Source organism: Nicotiana sylvestris, chromosome 11 (genome assembly GCF_000393655.2).
Source record: "Nicotiana sylvestris chromosome 11, ASM39365v2, whole genome shotgun sequence".
NCBI lineage: Eukaryota > Viridiplantae > Streptophyta > Magnoliopsida > Solanales > Solanaceae > Nicotiana > Nicotiana sylvestris.
Window position 1 is genome coordinate 147048921 of NC_091067.1, and position 19543 is coordinate 147068463.

The 19543-nt window shown below is 33.3% G+C and overlaps 2 protein-coding genes across 2 annotated transcripts; both read right to left on the reverse strand.

The window, feature by feature from the left end:
- Positions 1–247: 247 nt before the first annotated feature.
- LOC104223570 (zinc finger protein ZAT12-like) lies at positions 248–1024 on the reverse strand. Its single transcript, XM_009775030.2, has one exon. It carries the CDS (start codon positions 914–916, stop codon positions 365–367), a length of 552 nt encoding a protein of 183 aa, XP_009773332.1. The 5' UTR covers positions 917–1024; the 3' UTR covers positions 248–364.
- A 12175-nt stretch (positions 1025–13199) lies between these two features.
- On the reverse strand, positions 13200–13976 carry LOC138882260 (zinc finger protein ZAT12-like). The gene has a single exon (XM_070162792.1). The coding sequence runs from the start codon at positions 13866–13868 to the stop codon at positions 13317–13319; it is 552 nt and encodes a 183-aa protein (XP_070018893.1). The 5' UTR covers positions 13869–13976; the 3' UTR covers positions 13200–13316.
- Between the last annotated feature and the right edge of the window lie 5567 nt (positions 13977–19543).

Consider the following 19543-nt stretch of genomic DNA (forward strand, 5'->3'; position numbering starts at 1 on the left):
TTTCTAGATCAAACGTTGAAGCTATAAATGGAAGCCTGCGTGACCACCTCATCCAAAACGCACACACTTTAATATGATACAAAATAGGTAGAGGTTCTGAGTTCTTGCTATATAGTATATCGTATAAACAAATAGTACCACGTACTTGCTTTATGGAAAAAGAATCAGATTGATACGCGAGGGAACATTAAGGACATAAATAAATAGATAAATGATAAATAAATTTATGTTTTGATACCATGTCATGTTATGTGAAAGAATCAATTAATGGAATGAAGGAAATATACAACTCGAAAAGAATTAAAAAATCAACTACATCTTAGCTTCTCCTAATCCTACGTACTAGAACAACAATGGAGGGGACTTAAAAAAAACATCGCAAAATTGGAGATGAAACGGGTGCCGTCGGCCATAGCTTCAAATCAACATCTACATCAGGGGTTAAGTTCAAGTCCAAGCCACAGAAAACTCTCTTGCTGCTATTTGACTTCTTCAACACCGGTATTATCTTCTTTTCGACGACCGAAACAATTGTCTTTCCGGCTGCCGTCGACGTTTTATTAATTTCATCACGATGACGCCTCATATGTCCACCTAAGGCTTGACCCAAAGAGAACTCCATACCACAGATAGAACATTCATGCATTTTATTCTTTTTGGATTGCACAAGAAAATCTCCGGCGCCAGTAAGTAATCTTGGCCGTTTATGACTTGCACGGTGGCCACCAAGAGCTTGGAAAGATGGAAAGCGTTTATTGCAAGTCTTGCATTCGAAACCATTGTGATAATCTCGATCTATTGAAGTCGTGGTGTTGTTGTTGTTGTTTAAACGAGACAATAGCATTAAGGCGCAGTTAGCCATGGCTTCTGCTTCCACTTGCAAATCCGCTTCTCTGCTTCTTTTCATGGCATTCATAATAATACTGATGGAGAAAAGAATGAATACACGAAGATATTTTGTGTTTTTGTTTTTTTGGTATACCAAGTTTTGAGACTTTGAGAGAAATGTGAAAACTTGAATAGACTTTAGAAGTAAGAGATATGATACACTTGGGTTGTTTTGCTTCACCTATATATAGGTTTGAGCACAAGTTTGCATGTTTCTGAAAACGTGATAAAGTAGTTTAATTTGTAGTACTAAGTAAATAGGACAATTTAACAATGTTGTTTGACTTTTCTTGATGGTTAAGTAATTAGTCAAAAGAAAAAGAGTTAGTCAAAGAAATACAGTTAGTTTACAAGTGGAAAATGTGGTGATCATTTCAAGTCAACAGTTGGGTATTGCTGACACGTGTCAATAGAATATTTCAGGTCATCTTATGAGAGCGTATATGTTGGATTCGTGGAGGTTTCTACAACACTTCCACCAGCTTTCACCAAGTTGACACTTGCTCGAAAAGGACAACGTTGTTTTTTAAGGGTTAAAAGAGAAAATACGGCGTTTTCCATCTCATAATTAATTACCCTTCGGTTCACCACTAAACTAAAAATATATTTTTACTTTTACTTATCAATTTTAAGAACTTAAAAAAAAAAAGTTAATTTCATTTTTGTTTTATCCTTATTCTTAATTCCTCTTTTTTAAATTTTTTTAATTATTATGTGTACTATAATAAAATATATACTTCATTTATTACTTTTTTTAAGAAAATTGCAAGATCTATTATAGATAAGTAAAAGCGAACGAACGAAATTGTAATAGTACTTTCTTGGTTGGTGTCTTGGTGATGAACGCAGTGACCAACATGCTTTGCTATTTATGGAACTGCCAAGGCAGGATGATTATTCATATTTTTTATAATTAAGATTATATATATCGCTTCAATACTTAAAGTTTATTACTCCTTCAGTTTTAGTTTAAACGGCGTAGTTTGATTGGATGCGGAAATTAATAAACACACAAATATTTTTGAAATTTGTGATCTAAAATAATTATAGATATTTGTGTGTCGTCTATGAATAATTTCATTAATGATAAATTAGAAGTGTAAAGTTAAATTAATTTTTATATAAAAGGATATCATTTTTTTTGGGACATACTAAAAAGGAAAAGTATGTTGTACTCCCTCTGTTCCAGTTTATGTGAACCTATTTCTTTTTTGGTCCGTTCCAAAAAGAATGAACCATTTCTAAATTTGGTAACAATTTAGCTTAAAGTTACAACTCTACCCTTAATGAGAAGTTTTTATAACCACACAAATGCTCTGGGCCTCATTTGGACTTGTTGAGGACCACAAATTCCAAAAGTCTTCATTTTTTTCTTAAACTCCATGCTCAGTCAAACAAGTTCACATAAATTGGAACGGAGGGAGTATATATTAGGATAGAGGGAGTTATATATATAATCTAAGCTCCATATATACGGACTAACAATGTTAAAAATATTTATGCATGCAATCAAATTGCTTCAAAGATGATTAATATGAGTTACATGTGACTCTCTACATAACATATATAGATTGGAACCTATTATATATATGACCTAAATCCATTATTTGAGTCTTCCCAAGCTCCACTTCCAATCAATAGGTTGTGAGTTCGAGTCTTCCCAAGTGAAAGGTGGGAAATTCTTGGAGGGAAGGATGTCGGGGGTCTATTTGGAAACAGCCTCTCTACCCCAATTGTAAATCCATTATTTAGGGGATGATTCAACAAAAAACATTTTAAAAAAAATACTTGATGGTATAACTGACAATGCTTGAAAATGTACAAACAAATAAATCTATGCATGGTATTTACTTCTGCATTTTTCAGAATCGCGATAATGCTTGGTTTATCGCTTCATTATTTTCATCAATTTTATTGGTTTTATATCAAATTTTTCGAAAATCAAAAGAAAAAACTAAAGGAGAAAAAAGAAAGTTATGGCTTTTTATTATGTACAATATATACTACACTTAATTATGCTTAGTTATTCAAAAATATATGTCATAATCAGTACTAATTGTGGGTCGTTTTTGACCTTTTAAGATTCCACCAATTATTATTATCTCATTCGGCCTATTAACAAATCAATTATAGCTTCTCCTAAATGAAACATCGCAAAACAGGAGATGAAACCGGTGCCGTCGGCCATAACTCAATTCTACAAGGGGTTAAAATATTCAAGTCCAAGCCGCAGAAAATAATACCGGTGACCGGTGTCCTTGTGTTTCTGGCTACCGATGATGGCATTTTCTGATGACGTCTCATGTGTCCACCTAAAGCTTGACCCAAAGAAAACTCCATACCACAAATAGAATATTCATGCATTTTATTCTTTTTGGCTTGCATAAGAAACTCTCCGGCTCCGGCGAGTAATTTTTGGCCGTTTATGACTTGCACGGTGGCCGCCGAGCGCTTGAAAAGATGGAAACCGTTTATTGCAAGTCTTACATTCAAAATCATTGTGATAATCTCGATCAGTTGAAGTGTTGTTCTTGTTGTTTAAACGAGACGATAGCATTAAAGCACAGTTAGCCATGGCTTCTGCTTCCACTTGCCTATCCTCTTCTCTACTTCTTTTCATACTAGTCATGTTACGTTGGAAGATTAATTCAAATATGAAATCAAGGACGAAAATACAAAGAGTTTTTTGAATACCAAGTTTGAAACTTTGAAAGAATAGTGAGAACTTAGAAGTAAGAGATATGACACATTTGGTTTGGTGTTGCTTCACATATATATAGGTTTGAGTTAAGCTTGTTTATGACTTTTGCGTGTTTCACAAATACATGACAGTTTAGTACTTCCTCTCTGTTCTTTTTTACTTCTCCAATATTAATTTTACATACCTTTTAAGAAACTAGCTTTAGGGTACTGTTGCACGTATTTATCGTATCAATTAATTAAAATTTCTGTAAAAGAACAAGTTATGTAAAACTATAATGGACATTAAAGTAGATGCAAATAAAGAATATTAAAAGTAAGTATGCATGTATATTATTGTGGAAAAAAATACATGTAAATTACTAAATTATTAATCATAGGAGTAAGATATTGTATGTACATTTAATGTTAGATAAAAATATATATATGTAATAAGAATATTGGAGAGTAAAGTTTTATGTCAAATATGCGAAAGAAAATTTGTTGGTGATGTATAGTTATATATATTAGGAGTTTTATATAGTTAAAATAATAATAAAAATTAATAATTAAAATTTTAAATAATAGAGGATTAATCAAATTATAGCTTTTTTCTAATATGAAAGTTGTTTTAAAGAATAAAAAATGTGAATAAAATTTTGCTAAGGAGATTCATGCTTTTAATATAGTATCGATAGATGCAAAGTACGTGCATTGCATCTTATTGTACGTTCGTTGGGTGTTACCCCCGTATTAATAAGAATAATTTTTTTTAAAACGACATAAGTATTATTCAAAAAATGTGTTTATGTTATAATATAAGAATTAACAAAAATTAAAATTTTAAATGATAATCGTGTCAACCATGTTTAAAATTTTGATCTATTCTAGTAGTTCTTCCTTTAATTTGTTCAAATACTTGCTTCATTATATAAAAATATCATAGATTGAAAGGTGAAAATATATTTTGTGCCTACCCGCTTTAAATGTTTTAGAACTATAATAATTAAGACCCTAAAGCCTAAAAATAATGTTCGAAACTAAAAATATGATTTCAAGGCATTTGGCCTACGTGCCTTAGCCTAATATCAATTTGTAATATATGGGTTTTAAGCTTCTAAATCTCAGAAAGTGATTTTCTTTTACAAATAAGGTATAGTACATAATTAGAATAGGAAAAAAATTTAATACATAAAATTTAATTAATTTTGACGTCCTAAATATTTATGAAATAATTAAGGTCCTAACTATTTAAAAAAATAATTAAATGACTATTTTGTTCATTGTAATTTTTTTGACACTTCCTACAGTAAAACTATGCAATTTTTTATGATAAAAACAATAGAATAGTAAAGCTTCGTTTATATATGCATTACATATATAATTGAAATAGGAAAAGATTCATGTAAGGTAAAAATAAAGACTCCTAAAACAAAAAGGAGTTCAAAGTGCTTTTTTTTTTACCTAATAACTTATAAAAAAAATTAATCTAAACCTAAAATGGGTACAAAGTGGTTGAAACTTTCCTAGTATAAAACGAAAGTGCTTGAAATTTAGTTGAGTTAAAATTTTATTTAAAAAGCATCCTAAAATTAAAAGGAGTTACAAAGTGGTCGAATACTTTCCTAAGATAAATTGTGTTTGAAATTTAATACTTCTAAATTTAAGTGGAGGTAGAAAGTAAAAACCATCATAAATCTAAAACTAAATGGTGTTTGAAAGTGACGAAAATTTTATTAAAAGATCTTAAACATATAAGGAGTACAAAGTTTCGAAAATTTTTCTAGTGGTAATTGAAAGTTCATGAAATTTAACACTACTAAATCTACATGGATTTGAAAAGGCACGACTTGTAGAATTAAAAGGAATAGAAAATTAAAGTCATAAATAGTAGGAGAATAATTAAATGAGTATCCCTAAATATTAGAGAATTTATTAATAAATATTTTTAACATTAGAGAAATAATTAAATGACTTTTGTCTAGTGTGAACTTTATTTTTAGAGGGTGAACAAGGCGAATAACATTTCGCTAAGGGCTTTCGTGCTTTTAGCCCGAAAACAGATGCGTCAGAATATTATCAGGTGCCGAGATATTTCCAGGTTCGATCCAGAAGAGACAGATGCAACGAAATCCACGGGGGAAGAACTGGAGCAAGTTGCATTATTCGAAGAATTCCTAAAAAGGAAATTCCACTTGGGGACAAGACTGCACCCGGAACTCAGCGCTTTGCGCGTGTATTCTATATCAATAAATATAAATTTTTCAAAAATTATACAAATATTATGAAGTAATGTATTTTAGTTGATGAATCTAAATTTAAAATATAGTATAAGTTTTCTAAAATAATGTATGTCAATTCTGTTTAGCTAGCTCAATAAAATAAGAAATTACTTCCTATTAGTCATCCAATGCCTTATTGTATTTTTGCCATATGGATTAAGTATTTGCTGACGAAACCTATAGAGAGAAGCACAAGGTGTTGAATTGTATTCACATGGCTCACAATAATATTTCACTCCTTCTATGACCTTTACGCTTCCCTAAGGAAACAATTTGAAAATGCAAGCTTGAATATTGCAAGCTTAAACGTGAAATTTTTGAGTTTGAGGACAATTCAAGTTTACTAAATCCATAATGGATACGTATGAAAAAGTCCTGACCGAAGTAGGGTCCAATTAGAAGTTTGATTAATATTTGTTTTTCTCCTTACAAGATTTTTCTTAAGTAGGAAGATGAAGAGTAGTGGCAGAAAACAAATTCACTTCCTTGTGATTTTTGGATTTGCCTCCAATTATCCAGATTATGCAGTTGTCTTTTCTATTTTTAAAATTAATTAGCAGAATATACTTGATATGAAAATATTAATTTATAGAAGTTCTCTTGGCAATATAAGTAAATTCATAACTTAATTTGGTTTCCTATTTTTTTTAATACCCTCTTTGACATCTCTCGAAACCAATAGTCAAATATAAAGGTAGTATTGTTTTTTTATTGATATTTCTAGGTTTTCTCTGTTTCTTTTTTTATCATAAATATATGATTAATATATTTTTCCAACATTAATGATTACTATTTCTAAAGCTAATGATGGATATTATTAGTAGAATTAATTGTCGTAGTAAACTTAAAAAATAGAAAAATAATATAATTTAATAACCAAGCTTTTAAAAAATATTTATCGATTGAAATTTTAAGACAAGGAAACTCCTTTTATATTTTATAGTAGAATATAAATTATTCTTACGTGTACGCTGTTATGATTCTGTGGTTTAGTTGATAATGTTGGACTAATTATTATTTTAACAACTTTAAAGTCCTAAATATTAGAAGTACTTTTTTACTTAGTTCAAATAAGGAATGATTAATAAAAATATATTAGTATATTTTAAGAAATAATTAAATGACTATTCCTAAATAGTAGGAAATTAATTAAATAACTCTTCCTAAATATTAGAGAAATTAAATCAATGACTATTTTGTCCAGTGTGAACTCTATTTTAAAAGGGTAAAAAAACGAACGACATTTCGCTAAGAGCCTTCGTGCTTTTAATATAGTATAGATATAGATAGATACTTCCTCTGGTCCATAATAAGTAACTATTTTACCTTTTTATTTTGGTCTGAAATAAGTGTCCATTTATATTATCAAGAAGGAATTAATTTTTTTTCTAAAATTTGCCCTTATCTTTTGTAGGGCGAGGGGTAAAGCACTCTTGCCTCGACCCCTGGAAGGTCACCCCTCCCCTTTGAAATATAACCTCTGCCTCGAGATCGAACCAATCTCAATACCAAGAAAAGACAGTTGTTAGTTGCAATTCAAGTTCAAACAGACAAGTACACACCAGAGAAGATAGTGAAAAACACAGTTGAAACATGCTTGCATAATAGGGATCTGCGGTCCGTACAATTTTCCTTGCGGCCACAGATTGAGCCTTGCAGATCGCACAATTTTTCCTTGCGGTCCACACATTTTTCCTTGCGGCCCGCACATTTTTCCTTGCGGCCTCAACTTTGAAATCCAAATGTGCCAACTCTCTGATAACAGAGAATTGGCTGATGTGCGGTTGCAACCTATTTTCTACAGTCCACACAATTTTCTTGCGGCCACACATGTGTGTCATCAAATTGACAACTCTCTGATAACAGGCAAAATGCTAATTTGCGGCTGCAATGGGATTTCTGCGGTCCGCACAATTTTCTTGCATCTGCAGAACCCTTCCTTACTAAATACCCTAGATTCAACTTCTGCCGACCGCACAATTTCTTGTGCGGCCGCAGATTTCAAAACACTTACTGACAGTTTTCTAGGGCTTGCAACTTTTGCACAAATTTTGACATGGTAACAACGTACAAACATGAATATCTATTTACCCATTCCCCATAGAGCATGTACCAGTTGACCCACTACAGTTTTAACTCCACATAGTTGTATAATTGAGTTCTACTGACAAATTGCCTAAAACTAACTAAAAAGCTATAAATTAAACTAAAAATTAAAAAAATTCTAACAAGTAATTGAGGCGTACCAGATATAAAAGAGTGCAAGAAATGAGCGATCACAAATGTTGAGTGTGTGGGCAGATGATTTACCAGAAGATTTCAAATTTAGAGTTGTGGATGCTCAGAGAGGGAAAAAGGTAACAGAAGCCCTATATTTATACTTGTCGATTTTTGCTAAGGGAAAGAGAAGTGGGTGCGGCCGCAGAATTCCAATTGTGGTCTGCACTCTGCTACCTGGGGTCTTAATTGCCCTTTTGTTTTGCAGTCCGCATAATTGTGTGTGCGACCGCAGATATCTGTTACGGACCATAGAATTTGCATTGCGGCCACATATCAACCATTTTTCTGATAGGCTAACTTTAGAGAGCTATCATTTTCAACATTTAATTTGTGCGGTCCACAAGTCATTTGTGCGGCTGCAGAGCACTTTTGCTGCAGCAACTAAAGTTGTGCAGTCCGTAATTCTTTCAACACTTAACCAAGTTTTTGTCCATAATTCCTGTACATCACACTCATCCATGCAACACACTTCAAATCAAGTTAGCACCAACATAAGACCTATCTAACAAAGAAAATAAAAAGAAATATGGGTTGCCTCCTAAGAAGTGCTTGATTTAACATTGCGGCCCGACGCAGAATACCATCAATTGAAATGAATGACTGCCACTATGTGGCCTTCTCCAACTTTTTCCCAAATAGTGCTCCACTCGGTGATCGTTGACTCGAAATACCTCATTATTTTTGTTCTTCAAGTCCAATGCGCCAAAGGGTGTCATACCCACAACTTCAAACGGTCCACTCCATTTAGACTTTAACTTCCCGGGAAACATCTTCAATCTTGAGTTGACCAACAACACAAGATCTTCCTCTTTGAACTCCTTGTTTTAGATGTACTTGTCATGAAAATATTTCATCTTCTCTTTGTATAAGGACGAACTTGTGTATGCATGGTACCGGAACTCATCCAACTCATTCAAATGTGCCACCCTCAAGTTAGCAGCTACATTCCAATCAAGATTCAACTTCTTTAAAGCCCACATGGTTTTTTGCTCAAGTTCTATCGGAAGATGACAAGCTTTTTCGAACACCAACCGGTATGGAGACATTCCGATAGGTGTTTGTAAGCCATCCAATAAGCCCATAAAGCATCATCAAGTTTCTTGGACCAATACGTCCGGTTAGCATTCATTGTTTTGGACAAAATATTCTTTATCTCCCACTTGGAGACTTCCACTTGACTGCTTGCTTGTGGATGATAGAGAACCGTGACTTTATGAGTGACACCATACTTGGTAAGTAAGGTATCGAAGGCTTTGTTGTAAAAATTTGACCCCCCATCGCTTATGATAGCCCGCGAAGTACCAAACCTTGTGAAAATATTCTTCTTCAAGAACGTCACCACACTTCTCGCCTCAATGTTGGGTAGAGCCACGGCCTCAACCCATTTGGACACATAATCAACCGCGACCAAGATATAGGTATTTCCACAAGAACATACAAAAGGACCCATGAAGTCAATACCTCACACATCGAAAATATCAATCTCCAAAATGGTAGTGAGGGGAATTTCATTTTTCTTTGAGATTCCACCTGCCCTTTGACATTCATCACATCGTTTCACTAGATCACTTGCATCCTTGTAAAGAGTGGGCCAATAGAAACTGCAACTAAGCACTTTGGTTGCCGTTCGCGCTCCACCATGATGACCACCATAAGGTGAAGAATGAAAAGCCCCAAGAATTTCACCTTGCTCTTGTTCCGGTACACATCTTCAATCACCCATCCGTACAAATCCGAAAAAGGCATGGTTCATCCCAATAATAATCTTGACAATCCTGTTTGAGCTTTACTTTGGTTTGAATAGAACTCATCCGGGATGATACCACACACAAGGAAATTTGCTAGATCCGCGAACCACGTCACCTTCTTTATTGAAATAGCCAAGAGTCTCTAGTCGGGGTAGATGTCATTGATTTCAAGGCCATCATGCAGCCTCCTCCCCCTCCAAACGAGACAAGTGGTCTGCTAGTTGGTTTTCACTTCCTTTTCTATCTTGGATGTCAATGTCAAACTCTTGCAACAAAAACACCCATCTCATCAACCGAGCTTTGGAATCTTTCTTGCTCATAAGATAATAAAGTGCCACATGATCTGTGTGGATAATCACTTTAGCACCCATCAAGTACGGGTAAAACTTCTCAATAGCAAATACAATGGCAATGAGCTTTTTATCTGTAACGGTATAATTGACTTGGGCACTACTCATGGCCTTACTAGTATAGTATGCCGGATAAAAAATCTTGTTGATGTGTTTCCCCAAAACAGCCCCCACCGCTACGTTGCTAGCATCACACATGAGCTTAAAAGGGATACTCCAATTTGGAGCGGTGATGATGGGAGTAGTTGTCAACTTGAACTTTAGCAATTCAAAAGCTCTCATGCAATCATCATTGAAGTTAAACTTAACATCCTTCTAGAGAAGCTTGCACAACAGGTTCACCACCTAAGAAAAATATTTGATGAAGCATCGATAAAACCCTGCGTGACCTAAGAAAATCCGCATGCCCTTTATCGAAGTTGGAGATAGAAGTTTAGAAATCACCTCAATCTCTGCCTTGTCAACTTCAATTCCATTATTTGAGATCTTGTGGCCAAGGACAACGCCTTCCTCGACTATTAAATGACATTTCTCCCAATTTAGCACCAAGTTTGTTTCTTCACACCTTGCCAACATTTTATCCAAGTTTGCGAGACAATCATCAAAAGAATTGCCGACCACCGAGAAGTCATCCATGAAAACTTTAAGGTAATCCTCCACCATGTCCATGAAGGTAGACATCATACACCTTTGAAAAGTCAACGGTGCATTGCACAAACCAAATGGCATCCGCTTGAAGGCAAAAGTATGGGACCGAGTGTTGGCCGTTAAAAATTCACACATCCAAAAGATGAAAGTAGCAGAGATGAGGATGCTGAGGTAGATGTGCGAGCATACAAAGATGGACAATATTAGGAATGGAGATATTCGAGAGAAGATGGGCGTGACCCCCATGGAGGACAAGATACGGGAAGCAAGACTCAGATGGTTCAGGCACATTCAGAGGAGGAGCAATGCTGCACCAGTGAGGAGGTGTGAGCGTCTGGCTGTGGTGGGCACGAGGAGAGGTAGAGGGAGACCTAAGAAGTATTGGGGGAGGTGATCAGGCAGGACATGGCACGACTTAGGATTTCTAAGGACATGGCCCTTGATAGGGAATTATGGAGGTCGAGCATTAAGGTTGTAGGTTAGGGGGAAGTTTGTGAATATTACTACAGCGCACTAGAGGGAGACTAGCCATTTAGGAGTTAGACTTAGGATGCTACTGATCAGCTACCGATGCAGGGCTGTATCTGTTGGATATTAGTATATCTTACATCCCTTTTTCCATCCTTTTCGTATTTTCTATATTTCTTATATTGTTGTTATTTTGTTATTTTATGTTATGTATTTTATGTTATTTATTATGAGTCTATTGATAGTACTAATATATTGTCTCTTGTTGCTCTCTTGAGCCAAGGGTCTCCTGGAAACAGCCTCTCTGCCCCTCGGGGTAGAGGTAAGGTCTGCGTACATATTACCCTCCCCAGACCCCACTTGTGGGATTATACTGGGATGTTGTTGTTGTTATTGTTGAAGGCGAAAGTACCATAGGGATGTAAAGGTTGTTTTCTATTGATCCTCTAGAGTTTGGTTGTAGCCAGAATACCCATCAAGGAAATAATAGAAAGCACGACCGGCCAATCTATCAAGCATTTGATATAGGAAGGAAAGTGAAAAATGGTCCTTCTTTGTGACATTGTTGAGCTTACTATAGTGTGACTTTGTTGAGCTTATGATAGTTCATACACACTCTCCACCCGGTCACCGTTCTTGTAGGAATCAACTCATTCTTGTCATTGGTGACCACCGTCATGCCTTCCTTCTTTGGGACACATAGAACCAGAGAAGTCCACGAACTATCAGAAATGGGCGAGGTGAAGCTGGCGACCAGCCTCGCGTCGCGAGGTCCTTAGCACGCCATTGACCTGAAGCGCTTTTGTAGCAAAAGGAAACTGAATTTCTCTTTGATTAGTTGAACCTTTTGTAGTGTGCTAAGATATTAGGTCAAGTTAGACGAAAAGTAAGAGTTTGTAATTGAAGTGATAATACAAAAAGAGCTAAATAAATAATAACATTAAAGTCATATCATATCATAATACTTGACACTTTTTTAAAAGTAATTTGGAGACAGACATTTCAGAATCAGAAGCTGTATAAACTATAAAGTCGAATTCTTTATAGAATCTATACAAATGATTTGAACCTCAGCTACATGTAACCCCAGCTTACACGTTTTGCACATGTACAATTTGTTCTCCCTTGGACTTTTACAAATTATCACTTGGCACCATGTCTTCCCATAAATAGTTCACCACTTCTGCCTTCGCTCCGAGAGAAGACTATACTGTCGAGCGTCAAGTTATGATAAAAATACAGTTGAGATACAGGAGAACCAGAAGCGTGATGCATCCTTAGACCATTTACCAAATTTGCTTTGCAACCGTAGGTGTAGAAGTAGCAAAATCGCTTGGTGTAGAAGGAGCCAACAAATTGTGCAAGGTCCTCAATTCTTACAACTGCATAGCTGGATAAGGAAAGGAAGAGGTAAAGACAGAAGGACGATTTGGGATGCTAACCCATCCTATTTATAGTCGATCATTTGAGAATTCAGATTTTCCCCAAGTGAGAGGATATTCATAGCTTAAACCTCCCCATGATTTAAGCTATGAATAACTAATTAATTCATTTTTTGGTGAAATTTCTTTCTACTAGTTATATATCCTTACTGTTGTAATAAAAATCTTTTCTAGATCAAACGTTGAAGCTATAAATGGAAGCCTGCGTGACCACCTCATCCAAAACGCACACACTTTAATATGATACAAAATAGGTAGAGGTTCTGAGTTCTTGCTATATAGTATATCGTATAAACAAATAGTACCACGTACTTGCTTTATGGAAAAAGAATCAGATTGATACGCGAGGGAACATTAAGGACATAAATAAATAGATAAATGATAAATAAATTTATGTTTTGATACCATGTCATGTTATGTGAAAGAATCAATTAATGGAATGAAGGAAATATACAACTCGAAAAGAATTAAAAAATCAACTACATCTTAGCTTCTCCTAATCCTACGTACTAGAACAACAATGGAGGGGACTTAAAAAAAACATCGCAAAATTGGAGATGAAACGGGTGCCGTCGGCCATAGCTTCAAATCAACATCTACATCAGGGGTTAAGTTCAAGTCCAAGCCACAGAAAACTCTCTTGCTGCTATTTGACTTCTTCAACACCGGTATTATCTTCTTTTCGACGACCGAAACAATTGTCTTTCCGGCTGCCGTCGACGTTTTATTAATTTCATCACGATGACGCCTCATATGTCCACCTAAGGCTTGACCCAAAGAGAACTCCATACCACAGATAGAACATTCATGCATTTTATTCTTTTTGGATTGCACAAGAAAATCTCCGGCGCCAGTAAGTAATCTTGGCCGTTTATGACTTGCACGGTGGCCACCAAGAGCTTGGAAAGATGGAAAGCGTTTATTGCAAGTCTTGCATTCGAAACCATTGTGATAATCTCGATCTATTGAAGTCGTGGTGTTGTTGTTGTTGTTTAAACGAGACAATAGCATTAAGGCGCAGTTAGCCATGGCTTCTGCTTCCACTTGCAAATCCGCTTCTCTGCTTCTTTTCATGGCATTCATAATAATACTGATGGAGAAAAGAATGAATACACGAAGATATTTTGTGTTTTTGTTTTTTTGGTATACCAAGTTTTGAGACTTTGAGAGAAATGTGAAAACTTGAATAGACTTTAGAAGTAAGAGATATGATACACTTGGGTTGTTTTGCTTCACCTATATATAGGTTTGAGCACAAGTTTGCATGTTTCTGAAAACGTGATAAAGTAGTTTAATTTGTAGTACTAAGTAAATAGGACAATTTAACAATGTTGTTTGACTTTTCTTGATGGTTAAGTAATTAGTCAAAAGAAAAAGAGTTAGTCAAAGAAATACAGTTAGTTTACAAGTGGAAAATGTGGTGATCATTTCAAGTCAACAGTTGGGTATTGCTGACACGTGTCAATAGAATATTTCAGGTCATCTTATGAGAGCGTATATGTTGGATTCGTGGAGGTTTCTACAACACTTCCACCAGCTTTCACCAAGTTGACACTTGCTCGAAAAGGACAACGTTGTTTTTTAAGGGTTAAAAGAGAAAATACGGCGTTTTCCATCTCATAATTAATTACCCTTCGGTTCACCACTAAACTAAAAATATATTTTTACTTTTACTTATCAATTTTAAGAACTTAAAAAAAAAAAGTTAATTTCATTTTTGTTTTATCCTTATTCTTAATTCCTCTTTTTTAAATTTTTTTAATTATTATGTGTACTATAATAAAATATATACTTCATTTATTACTTTTTTTAAGAAAATTGCAAGATCTATTATAGATAAGTAAAAGCGAACGAACGAAATTGTAATAGTACTTTCTTGGTTGGTGTCTTGGTGATGAACGCAGTGACCAACATGCTTTGCTATTTATGGAACTGCCAAGGCAGGATGATTATTCATATTTTTTATAATTAAGATTATATATATCGCTTCAATACTTAAAGTTTATTACTCCTTCAGTTTTAGTTTAAACGGCGTAGTTTGATTGGATGCGGAAATTAATAAACACACAAATATTTTTGAAATTTGTGATCTAAAATAATTATAGATATTTGTGTGTCGTCTATGAATAATTTCATTAATGATAAATTAGAAGTGTAAAGTTAAATTAATTTTTATATAAAAGGATATCATTTTTTTTGGGACATACTAAAAAGGAAAAGTATGTTGTACTCCCTCTGTTCCAGTTTATGTGAACCTATTTTCTTTTTGGTCCGTTCCAAAAAGAATGAACCATTTCTAAATTTGGTAACAATTTAGCTTAAAGTTACAACTCTACCCTTAATGAGAAGTTTTTATAACCACACAAATGCTCTGGGCCTCATTTGGACTTGTTGAGGACCACAAATTCCAAAAGTCTTCATTTTTTTCTTAAACTCCATGCTCAGTCAAACAAGTTCACATAAATTGGAACGGAGGGAGTATATATTAGGATAGAGGGAGTTATATATATAATCTAAGCTCCATATATACGGACTAACAATGTTAAAAATATTTATGCATGCAATCAAATTGCTTCAAAGATGATTAATATGAGTTACATGTGACTCTCTACATAACATATATAGATTGGAACCTATTATATATATGACCTAAATCCATTATTTGAGTCTTCCCAAGCTCCACTTCCAATCAATAGGTTGTGAGTTCGAGTCTTCCCAAGTGAAAGGTGGGAAATTCTTGGAGGGAAGGATGTCGGGGGTCTATTTGGAAACAGCCTCTCTACCCCAATTGTAAATCCATTATTTAGGGGATGATTCAACAAAAAACATTTTAAAAAAAATACTTGATGGTATAACTGACAATGCTTGAAAATGTACAAACAAATAAATCTATGCATGGTATTTACTTCTGCATTTTTCAGAATCGCGATAATGCTTGGTTTATCGCTTCATTATTTTCATCAATTTTATTGGTTTTATATCAAATTTTTCGAAAATCAAAAGAAAAAACTAAAGGAGAAAAAAGAAAGTTATGGCTTTTTATTATGTACAATATATACTACACTTAATTATGCTTAGTTATTCAAAAATATATGTCATAATCAGTACTAATTGTGGGTCGTTTTTGACCTTTTAAGATTCCACCAATTATTATTATCTCATTCGGCCTATTAACAAATCAATTATAGCTTCTCCTAAATGAAACATCGCAAAACAGGAGATGAAACCGGTGCCGTCGGCCATAACTCAATTCTACAAGGGGTTAAAATATTCAAGTCCAAGCCGCAGAAAATAATACCGGTGACCGGTGTCCTTGTGTTTCTGGCTACCGATGATGGCATTTTCTGATGACGTCTCATGTGTCCACCTAAAGCTTGACCCAAAGAAAACTCCATACCACAAATAGAATATTCATGCATTTTATTCTTTTTGGCTTGCATAAGAAACTCTCCGGCTCCGGCGAGTAATTTTTGGCCGTTTATGACTTGCACGGTGGCCGCCGAGCGCTTGAAAAGATGGAAACCGTTTATTGCAAGTCTTACATTCAAAATCATTGTGATAATCTCGATCAGTTGAAGTGTTGTTCTTGTTGTTTAAACGAGACGATAGCATTAAAGCACAGTTAGCCATGGCTTCTGCTTCCACTTGCCTATCCTCTTCTCTACTTCTTTTCATACTAGTCATGTTACGTTGGAAGATTAATTCAAATATGAAATCAAGGACGAAAATACAAAGAGTTTTTTGAATACCAAGTTTGAAACTTTGAAAGAATAGTGAGAACTTAGAAGTAAGAGATATGACACATTTGGTTTGGTGTTGCTTCACATATATATAGGTTTGAGTTAAGCTTGTTTATGACTTTTGCGTGTTTCACAAATACATGACAGTTTAGTACTTCCTCTCTGTTCTTTTTTACTTCTCCAATATTAATTTTACATACCTTTTAAGAAACTAGCTTTAGGGTACTGTTGCACGTATTTATCGTATCAATTAATTAAAATTTCTGTAAAAGAACAAGTTATGTAAAACTATAATGGACATTAAAGTAGATGCAAATAAAGAATATTAAAAGTAAGTATGCATGTATATTATTGTGGAAAAAAATACATGTAAATTACTAAATTATTAATCATAGGAGTAAGATATTGTATGTACATTTAATGTTAGATAAAAATATATATATGTAATAAGAATATTGGAGAGTAAAGTTTTATGTCAAATATGCGAAAGAAAATTTGTTGGTGATGTATAGTTATATATATTAGGAGTTTTATATAGTTAAAATAATAATAAAACTTAATAATTAAAATTTTAAATAATAGAGGATTAATCAAATTATAGCTTTTTTCTAATATGAAAGTTGTTTTAAAGAATAAAAAATGTGAATAAAATTTTGCTAAGGAGATTCATGCTTTTAATATAGTATCGATAGATGCAAAGTACGTGCATTGCATCTTATTGTACGTTCGTTGGGTGTTACCCCCGTATTAATAAGAATAATTTTTTTTAAAACGACATAAGTATTATTCAAAAAATGTGTTTATGTTATAATATAAGAATTAACAAAAATTAAAATTTTAAATGATAATCGTGTCAACCATGTTTAAAATTTTGATCTATTCTAGTAGTTCTTCCTTTAATTTGTTCAAATACTTGCTTCATTATATAAAAATATCATAGATTGAAAGGTGAAAATATATTTTGTGCCTACCCGCTTTAAATGTTTTAGAACTATAATAATTAAGACCCTAAAGCCTAAAAATAATGTTCGAAACTAAAAATATGATTTCAAGGCATTTGGCCTACGTGCCTTAGCCTAATATCAATTTGTAATATATGGGTTTTAAGCTTCTAAATCTCAGAAAGTGATTTTCTTTTACAAATAAGGTATAGTACATAATTAGAATAGGAAAAAAATTTAATACATAAAATTTAATTAATTTTGACGTCCTAAATATTTATGAAATAATTAAGGTCCTAACTATTTAAAAAAATAATTAAATGACTATTTTGTTCATTGTAATTTTTTTGACACTTCCTACAGTAAAACTATGCAATTTTTTATGATAAAAACAATAGAATAGTAAAGCTTCGTTTATATATGCATTACATATATAATTGAAATAGGAAAAGATTCATGTAAGGTAAAAATAAAGACTCCTAAAACAAAAAGGAGTTCAAAGTGCTTTTTTTTTTTTACCTAATAACTTATAAAAAAAAATTAATCTAAACCTAAAATGGGTACAAAGTGGTTGAAACTTTCCTAGTATAAAACGAAAGTGCTTGAAATTTAGTTGAGTTAAAATTTTATTTAAAAAGCATCCTAAAATTAAAAGGAGTTACAAAGTGGTCGAATACTTTCCTAAGATAAATTGTGTTTGAAATTTAATACTTCTAAATTTAAGTGGAGGTAGAAAGTAAAAACCATCATAAATCTAAAACTAAATGGTGTTTGAAAGTGACGAAAATTTTATTAAAAGATCTTAAACATATAAGGAGTACAAAGTTTCGAAAATTTTTCTAGTGGTAATTGAAAGTTCATGAAATTTAACACTACTAAATCTACATGGATTTGAAAAGGCACGACTTGTAGAATTAAAAGGAATAGAAAATTAAAGTCATAAATAGTAGGAGAATAATTAAATGAGTATCCCTAAATATTAGAGAATTTATTAATAAATATTTTTAACATTAGAGAAATAATTAAATGACTTTTGTCTAGTGTGAACTTTATTTTTAGAGGGTGAACAAGGCGAATAACATTTCGCTAAGGGCTTTCGTGCTTTTAGCCCGAAAACAGATGCGTCAGAATATTATCAGGTGCCGAGATATTTCCAGGTTCGATCCAGAAGAGACAGATGCAACGAAATCCACGGGGGAAGAACTGGAGCAAGTTGCATTATTCGAAGAATTCCTAAAAAGGAAATTCCACTTGGGGACAAGACTGCACCCGGAACTCAGCGCTTTGCGCGTGTATTCTATATCAATAAATATAAATTTTTCAAAAATTATACAAATATTATGAAGTAATGTATTTTAGTTGATGAATCTAAATTTAAAATATAGTATAAGTTTTCTAAAATAATGTATGTCAATTCTGTTTAGCTAGCTCAATAAAATAAGAAATTACTTCTTATTAGTCATCCAATGCCTTATTGTATTTTTGCCATATGGATTAAGTATTTGCTGACGAAACCTATAGAGAGAAGCACAAGGTGTTGAATTGTATTCACATGGCTCACAATAATATTTCACTCCTTCTATGACCTTTACGCTTCCCTAAGGAAACAATTTGAAAATGCAAGCTTGAATATTGCAAGCTTAAACGTGAAATTTTTGAGTTTGAGGACAATTCAAGTTTACTAAATCCATAATGGATACGTATGAAAAAGTCCTGACCGAAGTAGGGTCCAATTAGAAGTTTGATTAATATTTGTTTTTCTCCTTACAAGATTTTTCTTAAGTAGGAAGATGAAGAGTAGTGGCAGAAAACAAATTCACTTCCTTGTGATTTTTGGATTTGCCTCCAATTATCCAGATTATGCAGTTGTCTTTTCTATTTTTAAAATTAATTAGCAGAATATACTTGATATGAAAATATTAATTTATAGAAGTTCTCTTGGCAATATAAGTAAATTCATAACTTAATTTGGTTTCCTATTTTTTTTAATACCCTCTTTGACATCTCTCGAAACCAATAGTCAAATATAAAGGTAGTATTGTTTTTTTATTGATATTTCTAGGTTTTCTCTGTTTCT